Source organism: Balaenoptera physalus, assembly GCF_965194825.1.
Source record: "Balaenoptera physalus genome assembly, chromosome: 3".
In the NCBI taxonomy this organism is placed as follows: domain Eukaryota; kingdom Metazoa; phylum Chordata; class Mammalia; order Artiodactyla; family Balaenopteridae; genus Balaenoptera; species Balaenoptera physalus.
Window position 1 is genome coordinate 129,873,539 of NC_138890.1, and position 13,096 is coordinate 129,886,634.

The window sequence follows — 13,096 nt, forward strand, 5'->3', positions numbered from 1 at the left end:
TGAGCCACCAGGGAAGCCCCGTACATTTCTTACTATGGTTAAAGTTAAGCAACTTTTCGTATGTTTAAGAGCCATTTGTATTTCCTTTTCTGTGAAATTTGCCCATTTTTTTCTTGGCTTATAGGTCTTTTTCTCATCAGTTTCTAGGAACTCTTAATATATTGGGGAGAGGCACTTGTCTGTATTTTAAATTGAACATATTTTTTTTTTCTGTTCGTCATTTGTTTTTTTCCTTTTTTCTTCTCGATTTTCATATGGTTAAATCTGTTAGTCTTCTCTTATGTCTTATGGATTTTAAGTCAAAGTTAAAAAGAGTTTTTCTACTCCAAGGTTATAAAAGTGTTCTCCCTGTTGTCATCTAGTACTTTCATGGTTCTTTTAAATTTTTACTTAAATCTTTGATCTATTGGAGTTTATCTTGGTTTATAGTATAATTCTTGGATCCAACTTGTTTTTTACAGTTGACTATCTAGTTGTACCACACCATTTACTCGGTAATTGCTGGTAATTCAGTGCCTACTGGTTTGAGTTGTCACCTTTATCATATACGATATGTCTTTAAAAAAATACATATATACTTTATATATATATATTCTAAAATGTCTTTATCTTAGAATGATAGAATAAAGTCTGAATTTTTCTGTTGCAGACCTAGAGGGTTTATTTTTTATTGTAGTAAAATACACATAATGTAAAATTTATCATTTTAACCATTTTTAAGTGTAAAGTTCAATGGCATTAAGTATATTTGCATTTTTGTGCAACCGTCACCACCAGCTATCTCCAGAACTTTTCATCTTCCCACCATATGACTTGAAATCAAACCTACTATTCATTTTATGATGCACCATTCCTTTGTAAGGTGTGTGCTGTTTTCAGAGGTGTTAAAATTTGGGAAGGTGTACATCTTAGAATTTATGAAATATGGTACTAAAATCCCCAAAATTTTTGGTGTGTTTCTGGATGTTCTGTTCTATTCCATTGGTTTGCCTCCTCATGTGCTAGTGTCACACTGTTTTAATTACTGAACATTTAGAATATCTTTTAATACATGATAGAGCTAGTTTTCCCTCATTGGTCTTCTTTTTCAAAAGACTTCTTTTTCCAACTATTTTTGTCATCAGTCCAGATAAACTAGGCAACTTCTCCTTGGCTCTTGTAGATCTTCTTTTCCTCCCTCTCTCTACCTCTATTTCACTTAAATTATAAACACTTGAATATAGAAGATCTTCTTACGCCTGAAGATCAGCTAAAAGTCTGGATCAGAGTATCTTTTCTGAAAGTTTGTCATCTTGACTTTCTTCTGGGTTTTTACTTCAACATTGCCATGAGAGGTACAGTCCATTCCTGACCTATATTGTTTCCATAAAGGGAGATAGATGCTCCTATGACAGTTCTTAGAATCACCTACTCCTTTTGCATCTCGTACATAGAACATCAGCCTTTTTGAGTGAATTAAGCATTGTCCTTATGATGAAAAGTCTTAAATGTTTGCAACTGCATCAGGGTTTAATGTGGTTCACTAATGCATTTACCCTCAGTAAGTTTGTTGTTTTGCCAGTTATTCCTATTAAATTTTTAACATTTTTAATATTGTATTACTAGAAACTTGGCTTTATTTGCATCCATAGATCATAAACACATCTCTTTTTTGTTTTACTGAAGAACCCATTGTAAGGACGAGTAAATCCTGTGGAAAATGGCCTTCAGTGATCTTACATCGAGGACCGTGCGTCTTTATGGCAATTGGATCAAAGATGCTGGTAAGTAACCAAATTTCTTAACTATGGCTCATCCTTCTTTTTCCTGTCAGATTCCCATATTTAATAGGATTTCATTGAAACAGAACAAGAGACTTTGCAACTTAACACTCCCTCACTGACACCCCACATATTGATTTTTATTACTTGTTAATGAAGAAGTGTCAAAGATTTCACTGAAGATATGTACAAAGATAGAGGTACACAGATGATGTTCATTACGATGTTTATAATAGTGGAGATAGCTTTAATATCCAAGGAAGGGAATTGGTTAATAAATGATGGTACATTCCAACTCAGTAGCCATTAGAAGTGATTTTGGAGGCACGGGGCTCTTAGGCTTGATTCTGCCCTAATGCTCCTAAGGGAAATAACAGTTACTGCCAACAATGGCTCTGTCCAGGATGACTCTTGAGTGGGAAGGGCCGCAGCCCCCAGGGGCGTATCAGAAAGGATGGGGAGCGTTTCCTAGGGTAACCCCTGAGTAATTCTAGAATGCCCAGAGTAATTCTCCCCTTGCCCATTAAAAAAGTAAAAATCAATGTTGTTGAAGAACATTTAATGCCATAGCAAGAAGTTTAAAATACATTAAATGAAAGCAACTTATAAAACACCACATGTATTTTTTTTGTGAGGGTTAGCAGTTATCTCTGTGTGGTAGGATTATGGGTAATTTCTATTTCCTTATCTATGTCTGTCTAGATGTTTTTAAACCATACAAATGTGTGTTGCTTTTATAACTACTACAAAATGTGTTAATAATATAACAAAGGTAAATATTTTTTAAATAGACAGGAATCGGCACAGTTTAGAGCTGAGATGGACTAGGTATCATGAAAGCTACCTCCTCATGTTAGAGTTGGAGAAACTGAGGCCCAGAGATGTGACCTTCCCAACATCATGGTCAGTTGTTAGCAGAAAAGATTAGAACCTATGTTTCCTGATTAGGATTAGTATTCTGACATTTCACATTTGAATTACTTTCCACATATTCACCACCATCACCACTTCCGATTAGTTCTTACCCATCAATTAGAAATCACATGTTCACCAAATTCAGGAGGAAAAGTGTCACCTCTTGATACCTACCACAGTTGAAATTATATTCCAATTTACACTGATTTCAGCAAAGATACACTGTTTCATGATTGCTGTCTTTCTCAGTAGACTACTGAAGACCAATCTTATTTCACTGAAAAAGGTTCTAACAGTTTTGCCCCTGAAGAATGCCAAGGACCTGAAAGAGATCCCATAAATAGAGAAGCTTCACTCTGGTGAATGGAGAGTTAAGGGAATTTTTATATTTTCTCATTTTTTTTCTTAGTTTTTCAACTTATGTAATGGTGCAGAGAATTGTAGGTTTCTTTAGAGGTCATCTTTCTCTGAAGGTTTACAGTAGTTCTCATAAATTCAGTAATTTAAAAACTAATTTTTTTGTTTTGTTCTAATGGTTTTTATTTTTATTTATTATTTTTAAAATATGAATATTTTAATTTCTTTTCAAAGTAGAGGTGTAACTTGCTACCTGAACTCTCACGATTTAACCTTGAAAACCAAGTAAATTTGGGTACATTTTTTAAAATAGACCTGTTTGGAAGAATAGATCCCTTGCTATCCAACTCTTGCTATTAACTATCCCAAATGCAGGAACCCAAGAGATTCAGGTAATCAATATCCTAACTCACGAGCCAAATAGATTTAGACGATGATGAGTATCTATATAGTGCTAGAAGTATAAAATGTTTTAAGACGAATTCCACTTCTTCTGGATTCCACTTCCACTTTTATTCATGGGTCAACACTTTTATTAGGAATACTTACATTGGAAAGCTCAGTAATATTAGGTCAGAAAAAGGAACGACAAAGGGGTGGAGGTGGTTAGGGAGAGGCAAGGAGAACCCTGGAAGCAGCGTTGCAGACAGTGCAGGGTGGAGGAGAGAAAGAGGCAGGTGATGCTACCTGTCTGAAGCTACGCTAATTTAAAGTCTTGAGAGAAGAGGGAGGGTAGGGATGTGTAGTGAGAAGACCTAGATTTAAGTTCTGACGCTACTGTGAACCAGCTAGGTGATCTTGAACAAAGTATTTATTGTCTGTGGGTTTCAGTTTCTTTGTTAGCAAAACAGAGATGAGAATGGTATCCACCAGCTACCAGACCATATGCATGAAAATGCTCTGTTGTTTGGGAAATATCCCAACACAAAAGGTGGTGGTGGTTGATGACTGATAGAGCATTTCCATCTTCAGACACTTTTAATGTAGCATATCATTTTTTTAAAAAAAGTTTCTTCACATTTTCTCTTCCTGTCAAAATCTAGAAGGGTTAAAATGTTTTGTGTTGAGATGTATAACTTTATGAGAACACTATCACGTGTAACAGGAGAGGTTTTTTGCTTCTGCTTAGTGTGGTATTGATCTCTGAGAGCCATTAGGAATCATTTCTGGCCATCTTAGTCCAGTTTTACTTTGCCTACCCTCCAAAGGTCTGAGCCCATAATCAAGTGCCAAGAATTTCAAGCATATTCTTGGCTTTGGCCCTAATCCTGAGTAGACTTCGGAAAACTTAATGATATTCATTGGTTTTCTGATTGCTAGAGAAGTGGGGGTCATGCATAGTTATTTCATGTGGAAAATTCCACAGCTACAGAATTTAAAAACGGTTTAATTAATACTTAAGCTGTAAGAGGGTTTATTGTGATTCTTAGATATGAGATGTCAAACCTTGAAACAATGCTATAATATTTTTAATGTTTGAAAAGGAGCTTTCCTTGCATTTGGATAATAATGATGATGACTTTTCAGACATAGTTGTGATCTTTTTGCAAGAAGACGGCGTCTGAGTAAGATTTGCTGCCACTCTGAACCTTTAGTACTTCACAAAGTATGAGAGGTACATGTTTGCTTTTCCTTCCAGCCTCTTCATCTTATTGGTGCTTAGACTTTTAAAAGGGTGTACTCTTTGAGCTAGTACATGCTACTTAAGAAGCGAACACACTCTTAAAAGTAGTTGGTGGAAAAGTTCATTAATATTCTATGTATGTGGCCCTCGTACTCTCCTGTACTCTCTCTCTTTAGAACGCTCTTAGAAAAGCATTATCGGGCTAGTAATAAGTCAGAACTTTGGTAATCACTGAGTCATGGGCTCTCAGACAGCCTGCCCTCCCATCCTGTGCCTTTATCTTGGTTCTGCTCATAACACTTAAGCCCAACTCCGATGCTAAATACAAGGTACATGAAACTCTCCCTCCCTCTCTAAGGAAAACAGAGCTCACTTGACCCCTGATCCTTTTGCAATTCGTGGGATCACAGACTGAGGCAGAACTAGCTTTAAACGTTGTCGAGCAGCCCCCTCTACAACCCCCTTATCGAGTCACCAGCCACACCTGGCTTGTAGACGTCTCATCGCCAGGAACCTCCTGCCTCACATAGAAGTGGGCTCCCTATTCAGAAAGGTATCACTGTTGCCGAGAGAGAAGGCAGGAAAAGTGAGCAGTCATCAGAGTCGTGGACATATTAAGACTTTGAATTTTATTCGCTCAGCAGGGAGAGCTAACTTAAGCAGAGGAATAATCTGAGCAAAGCTTTACTTCTAGAAAGTGAATTTGGCAGTTGTATAGAGACAAGACATAGCAGATTGGGTCAGGAGGCAGGGAAATCACATAAAAGATGATTGCAGAGCACCTAGTGAGGAGCACTGAGGACCTCAGTGTAGGTGAAGGAAGCACTGAAGCCCTGGTTTATAACGTTGATGGTTCATCACGGTCACCTTGGCAGCTTTTTTCAACATACAGATGCCTGGGACCCATGCCGAGTCTTTTTTTTTTTTTTTGCTATCTGGTTTATAAATATTCCAGAGGTGATTCTGCTGTGCTGACAAAACTGAGATCTGCTGAAATAATAGTAGCCATGCTTACTGAGCAACTTGAGGTTGTGCCAGGCTCTTTACTTAAAATAACTCACTAAATCCTCTCTGAGCTACATGCTGTTTTATGCCCAATTCACAGATGAGGAAACTAAGCACAGAGAAGTTAAGTCGGTGGCCCCAGGTCACATAACAAGTCAGTTATGTGAGAGCCAGGATCAGAGCGCAGACTGAAATAGGATGAAAAAGCTTGGTGTTTTGTTCTGTTATTTGCTTTGAAAATAATATGACATTAAATGAGCTAGCTTTTCCTGAAAGATAAGATTTTTTTTAAATCCGTAGAACTGGAAAGTCACACTCAGGATTCTTAAAAAAAGGTGTGTGCTTAAAATGTTAAATTACAGGAAAAATGATTTATTTAAATCATTTTAAAATAAAATGAGCCAGCCCAGCATGCGTTTCCTGGCTTTTTGTTTCTCCTACTGCTACCAGCAGAAGAACAGAAATATGAGGTCATCTGATACCCGCGTACCACCCCTTCCCCCGCCCCTGCCACCACTGAGCTAATGAAAGAGTACAATAAAATATTTCTAATTCAGGAATTCCTTTGCTGACAAAAACAAAAGCCAAAAAAACTAGTTTTCAATCATGCCTGTGATGTCCATTATTAACAGAAACATTTAAAATTTCTTATAAAGAAAAAGAAAAAAATAAAAATCACCCATATTGTCCCCATCCAAAGGTGATAATGTTAACATTCTTCCAGAAGCCTTCTTTTAGTATTGGTTTTAAGTCTTTATTTCATTGGAGATAAAAACTGGACATATTAATATGGTTTATGATGTTCATATATTTAAGGTTTGGATTACCCACTGATGGAAAAAATCCGTCATTTATAAATTTATTTTGACAAAGGGCTAGCTCTCCTAAACGGTGCTCCACAGAATGTTAGTTCCACAAGGTGTTAAATAGTATTCTACAAAAAATCAGGGCTCCATGGCCAAGTAAGTTTGGGGAATGCTGCATACCACCATTCTCATCTTGGCAATTCACAACAAACATGAAGCACTAAGAAATCCTGCAGAAAGGCACTTGTTTGTTTAACCTAGCTTTTCTAGTAGCCTTTCCCCGCTTTTTGTGGAAAGACTTTAAATATTTCTTACATTGCATAGTTTGGGACATGCTTGGATAGGATACAAGGTAAGGCACAAACTCATTTTTCTCCCAAGTAGTCAGTTTTCCTATTTACTGAATCGTCTCTCCCTTCCTGCTTGCTTATGAGGCTTTCTTTTTTTTTTTTTTTTTTTTAATGAGGCTTTCTTTATCGTACATTAAATTTCTAAATATCTTGGGGTCCCTCCTAGAGCTGACTTTTGGCTTAAGTATTATTTCGAGATAGGGCATCTGTCAGTATTTTTGAGGGAAGCCCATTTGAGTATAGAATAAATCACCTTTAATAGCTACAGCCATGCCCTGCTATATCTGAGTATCAAATGTGAACTTTCCAGCAATAAAATTGAGGCCAAGTGAGTCATCAGGTGTGGAGTCTATTGAAGAAGTTTTTGCATTGGGTAGGAAGTCAGACTTGAAGGGATATTCAACGTGTTTTTGGTAATTGGCCACATCATTAGCAGTTTCAGTGGGCAAGGGCTGTATTCCCCCCACCCTTTTTCCCAATTAACAGGAATGATGGTATTTAGCAACCTAAGGTTAGTCAAGACTCAATTTTGAGTCAGATGTACTTGGAAACTTGTCCATACATATTTTCCTTTATAATATTCTGGCTTCATGAGGCAATTTAGTAAAATTACACCCGAACTACTTAAGATTATAGAATTAATCACATTTCATCTTGAGTTGCAAGTTTTAATTGATCTAATTCTCATGGCCTGGAACTAGCAGGGACCACGTGAATTTCTTTTTTACATGGTTGTGAGGCTAGTACTTTTTTGTTTGTTTTTGCTTAAAATATCAGATTGGTTAGCCCACATTTTGGACACCTAGAACCCACATTTTAGATACTTAAATGATGCTAAAGCCCCTTTCAATTGTACGATACAGTATACAGAAAACTTTCCCCCAGTTTTCTTGGGGAAAGAAGAAAGTTAAGAAACAGCAAACCCAAACATATTTATATATATAAAAGCATGTCTGGATGGAGAAACTCTAACATGTTACTAGTCATTATAGACAGATGATAAAAGTTTGCTGGGTGTCTTCTGTTCTCCAGATTCAACTGTGTACCCCTGGTAGAATGACCAGGGTGAACTACATCCATGGGCTTGCTCCCCTGCCCTCTGGTTTCTGGTTGAGTTCGGCGACTGGAGAGAGAGGGAGGAGGGTGAGGCTGGGGTATTGATTTCCCTGGCCCCTTATTTGCAGGATTGCCCTGCTGGCTGAACCCCTCAACTGAAGGTCACAGCCCCTCACCAGAAGGGCTTCTCCATATGGCTCTCTCCTGGGTTCTGGTAACCACTACCTCCTTTTGCCCTTTGAGCCTCACTGTTTTGAGCTCCATCACAATCCCTGGTGATTTCCCTTGGCACATCCTAAAGGTAGCAGTGATCACTGACCAAATAGTCCACCGTCAGCGTTAGGATCTAGGTGCTCACTTAAATGCTGGTTACTGTCAGTTATCTCTTGGCTAAATGGTTGTGCACTTACACCTTGTTTTTCTCTTAGATCCAAGAGTTGAAGACTGGCTCCTCATGTCCTCGCCTCTGCCACAAACCATCATCCTGGGACTCTATGTCTATTTTGTCACATCCCTGGGACCAAAGCTCATGGAGAATCGAAAGCCCTTTGAACTCAAGAAAGCGATGATAACGTACAATTTTTTCATAGTACTCTTTTCTGTGTATATGTGTTATGAGGCAAGTGTCTTCAGTATTCCTAACGGGAGAATTTTGCCTGAGTCTTTATGTTTGTCTGTCATGATGTTTCTTGTTATGACTGTAAGGGTAACTCTCCAAGATTTAAGAAATTTCAGAAACTTAGCTCACTAGAGTAGGTGTTTGTCAAAAAATTGTTATATATAGACCAGATATTGAACTCCTTAGAGGATCTCAGTATAGTCTGCCTCACAGGTGGTGAGAAAAATTAAGTCCAGGGACTTGCACGCAGTTAGCCATAAAAGATGATTGAATGAATCCATAAATGTTAAATTTTAAGGAAACTCAGAGTTGGAGAAATTAGATAACTTACCCAAAGTAGTGTAGCTGGTAAGTGGAGGACTGATATTTGAATCCAGGTCGGTCTGACACCAGAGCTCATCCTGACTCTAATGAGTTGACATCATCATGGTAGCAGCTTTGGGTTCTGCATGCCCTGATGACCTATTAGGCGGTAGACTGTTTGGTTTGATTTAGCTGGGCTTTGTAGGGGGCAGAGAACTTAGACTCATACAAAGCAATAGGTGAGGGAAGCTGTCCCTTAACTGTCAATAAGAGAGGTGGAGAACTTCTAGGACCCAAAAGCAGACTCATGAATTCTCTCTCTCCCCTCTGCTGATTACAAGTCTCAGCCACCCTCCTTTACCTGCTTTGCTGGGATTTCTTGCTTCTCTTCCAATGCTGGCTGGCTTCCTCATCCTATTCTCCTTACTTACTTCCTCTGCAGCATAGGCTATGCTTCCTCACAGCTGCGTCCCAGGAGGGCCTCGCATGACCTCTCCAGCCTCTCTAGACACCATGGCCTCTGCACATGCATCCTTCCAACCTGATTCCTGCCACGGATCCGCCTGATCAGATCACCTTAAATCTGCTCTGGCCTCATTTCTCACGGCCTTCCTGAAGTCTGGACTTCCTTTGCTGCCTTCTACTTTATTTCCAAAATTAACTCACAGGTCACCTTACTGTCCTTTCTGGAGCATAAGCAACTGAAAGGGAAGGAGTAATAGAATAGAGCTAGGAAGCAGAAAAAATACATGCTTTGGGCAAGTTATCAGAGATAGGATATCGCCTACTGTAGGACAGTGCTAAGAACAGACCTGGAAGCCAGGAGACCAGGGACTAGTTAGTCCCAGTTGCACTACTAACTAGCTACCTGATTTTGAACTAGTCATTTAAATTCTCTGGGCCTCACTTCTCTCATTTTATAGAGTCAGGATTGACCTTGTCTCTCAGATCCCTTTATGTTCTGTGTCTGATTGTACCATTGAATGTGATGTCCCCAAATATATTTCTCTGGAAGGAATCCAGTTATAACCAGTAAGTTTTGGTTTCTATTTTAGCAATTACAACATAAAAGGTTTGAGAATGTCTGAATCTGAGAGTTTCTATCTCCCATTAACCAGTAATACTAGAGTAACTTATATGCAGTTTTGGGTTTTTTTACTTGCCAAATATAAATTATTACTCTTCTTTGTGAAAGCCTAAAATATAGACATATATGTCAAAAGCTCTGCAGGCTTTTGGAATGTTCTTAAACTTAATATCAGGAAAGCATTAAGTTCTACTTTCTGTTTAAACAAAGACTTTTGACAGCTGAGCAGCACGTCACCCCCAGGACACATTCAAACACATGGTTTATTGGGTGGGGCACGATTACATTTGCTCTACAGAGTGAACCTCTCTACTACGGATGTTAGGGCAAATATGAATAAGGTGAGAGGAAGTACATCAGACTAAAGGAACCCACATGCCTCATTTTATAGTGATGGTTTGAGTGTGCTAGTTACTTGGCACCAGTCAAGAAATAAAGAGAGACCAGTGAAGACCCTGCAGAAGGCCACATCCCACAGCTTCTCGTATTCGGTGCAGCACTTGTTTGGCATAGGGTAGCATGGGGAATCAGTCATCCCCATCTGAGTGGATGGACTTAGAGTGTTACTTGCATCAGTCAAAAGTGAGTCCAAGTGCAAAAGAATAGGAAGATGCTCACTGACAGATCAGGATTTTGTAAAACAGATTTAACTATTTCTGTACCACATTCCCTTGTTCCTTTGAGAAAATTCATTGACTTGTTTTTGTAAGATACTTTTCTCACCCATGAAATATGTCTTATACTTTTCTGAATCTTAATTCTCAAGATTTCATAATTTACCAAGTTAATAGTGTGATTAATTTATATTACAAATCAAGCTAGGAGCTAGTATCAATCAAAAAGGATAGTGTTTTTAAATACCACGGTCTAAGTAGTTTTTCTTTCTCCTTCGTTTCTTTTTACCACTAAAATGTCATTCTGATTATGCCTCATAAACTTTTGCCTTTAGAAGTTAATTTACTGTAAAGTTGTCATTTCAGCTTTAACAGTAATTAAAAGTGCATACTTGTAATGTAATAGAAAATGATATAATCCTTATGCTGAGAAAGAAGACATCCTAGGGAAGATGTTGGCATTTGTGAGAATAGGACTCCAGAGAAGAACTGGTCATATTGTCAGAACCCTAAATTAAGCCAACCATTTAATATAAATGTTAATTTTAAATTAGAACCCTTAGCTTTTCATTTTCAGATACTGTTTTAAAAGGAGACCTTCCGGGCTTCCCTGGTGGCGCAGTGGTTGAGAATCTGCCTGCCAATGCAGGGGACATGGGTTCGAGCCCTGGTCTGGGAAGATCCCACGTGCCACGGAGCAACTGGGCCCGTGAGCCACAATTACTGAGCCTGCACGTCTGGAGCCTGTGCTCCGCAACAAGAGAGGCTGCGATAGTGAGAGGCCCGCGCACCGCGATGAAGAGTGGCCCCCGCTCGCCGCAACTAGAGAAAGCCCTAGCACAGAAACGAAGACCCAACACAGTCATAAATAAATAAATAAAAGAACGTGAATTTCTTTAAAAAAAAAAAAAAAAAAGGAGACCTTCCCACCGTCAGACTGAAAGAATGTCAATGTAATCTTTGAGTTAAGGTCCAGATCTATCAACAATAGGCTTTTTCTTCTCACCACTAGCCTAAGGTCACTTCGTGGGTGTGTTGGAATTAAGGCTTGCCAGACTGCACTTTCTTGTTAGTATTTTCATCTCTTATTTGTCATGTGAATCCAAAGCAAAAGTAATACGTGAGTCTTGTATTTGGTCGATCTTGATTTAAAAGCTATGGACTATCACTTCACGTTACATCCACTAGTCGAGACAGGAAAAGCCCAGTTGATGCAGCCATCGGATGAGGACATTGAGAAAGTTGCTTTGCTCGTTTATTTGTTGACTAATTGCAAAGGCTGGAAATTATCAGAAAAGACTGATTTCAGACTTAGTCACCCCTTTGAGAATACACAAACATATGCACAGGCACATAGAGATGTACATAAGGTCAAGCACTTACCAGTATTTGATGTTCAAACAAAACATTCCTAGTATTTTGTTCTCCACTATATTAGAATAATCATTCCAAGAAATAGCCATTTTAGTTAGTACACAGTTTATATAAATGTGACTTTACAATTTTGAAAACTCCTGATGCTTTGATATCAAGCGAGTTCCTGGTTTGTAATTGTTCTAGCCCGCCTTCCCCTCTGCACTGACTGCTGACTCAGCTGAGAATGTAATGAAGAGGCATACTCAAAACTACCTTCATTGTAGCCGTTGAGCAAATATTTCCTTCTTTAACATGCATGTGCTCTCTTGCAGTTTGTGATGTCTGGCTGGGGTACAGGTTATTCCTTTCGATGTGAAATTGTTGACTATTCACGCTCGCCTACAGCATTGAGGGTAAGTTTCTTTTTGGAAAAACTTGTAACACAAAATCAACGTTAAAACTTTTTGGGCTCTATTTGTAAACACTGAATGTGAAATCAGAATGAGTAAATGACTCAATTATCAGAATATATGTGTTGAGAGAAAAAGCTAATAATTACAAGAAAAAAATCAAAGAAATTCAGGTGTGTAATTTTCTGTAAAATGAAAACTGGTGCTTTTTCTTTTGAATTTCTTGGATTTAAAAGTAAATTTATGTCTGGTTCCTCAAAAAACAGAATTACCATATGATCCAACAATTCTACTTCTGGGTATATACCTAGAAGAATTGAAAGCTGGGATTCAAAGAGATATTTGTATGCCAGTGTTGATAGCATTCTTCACATTAGCCAAAAGATGGAAGCAACCCACATGTCCATCAACGGATGAATGGATAAACAAATAGTGGTATATACGTACAATGGAATATTTTTCAGCCTTAACAAGGAAGGAAATTCTGACAACTGCTACAATGTGGTTGAGCCTTGAGGACATTATGCTAAGTGAAATAATCTAGGTACAAAGGGACAAACAAATACTGTATGATTCTGTTATACGAGGTACATAGAGTAATCAGATTCAGAAATAGGAAGTAAAATGGTAGTTGTCAGGGGCTGGATTCACCAATGGGGACTTACTGTTTAATGGGTACAGAGTCTCAGTCCTATAAGAGGAAAAGAGTTCTGTGGATAGATGGTGGTGATGGTTGCACAAGAATGTGAATGTACTTAATGCTACCAAACTGTACACTCTAAAATGGTTAAGATCGTAAATTTTATGTAATGTGAATTTTGCCAAAATTAGAAA

At 38.3% G+C, this 13,096-nt stretch overlaps 1 protein-coding gene across 3 annotated transcripts in view; it reads left to right on the forward strand.

The window, feature by feature from the left end:
- The window catches only part of ELOVL7 (ELOVL fatty acid elongase 7), a 69,319-nt gene that overhangs the window by 44,125 nt on the left and 12,098 nt on the right, over positions 1-13,096 (forward strand). For 2 of the 3 annotated variants that reach the window (XM_082457383.1, XM_082457382.1), the window contains 3 exons: positions 1,666-1,763; positions 8,302-8,492; positions 12,185-12,265. In XM_082457383.1, the coding sequence (XP_082313509.1) occupies positions 1,700-1,763; positions 8,302-8,492; positions 12,185-12,265 (336 nt within the window). In that variant the 5' untranslated portion in view covers positions 1,666-1,699. Of the gene's footprint in view, positions 1-1,665; positions 1,764-8,301; positions 8,493-12,184; positions 12,266-13,096 lie in introns of those variants that run through there. The other variant, XM_082457384.1, reaches the window with a different exon arrangement.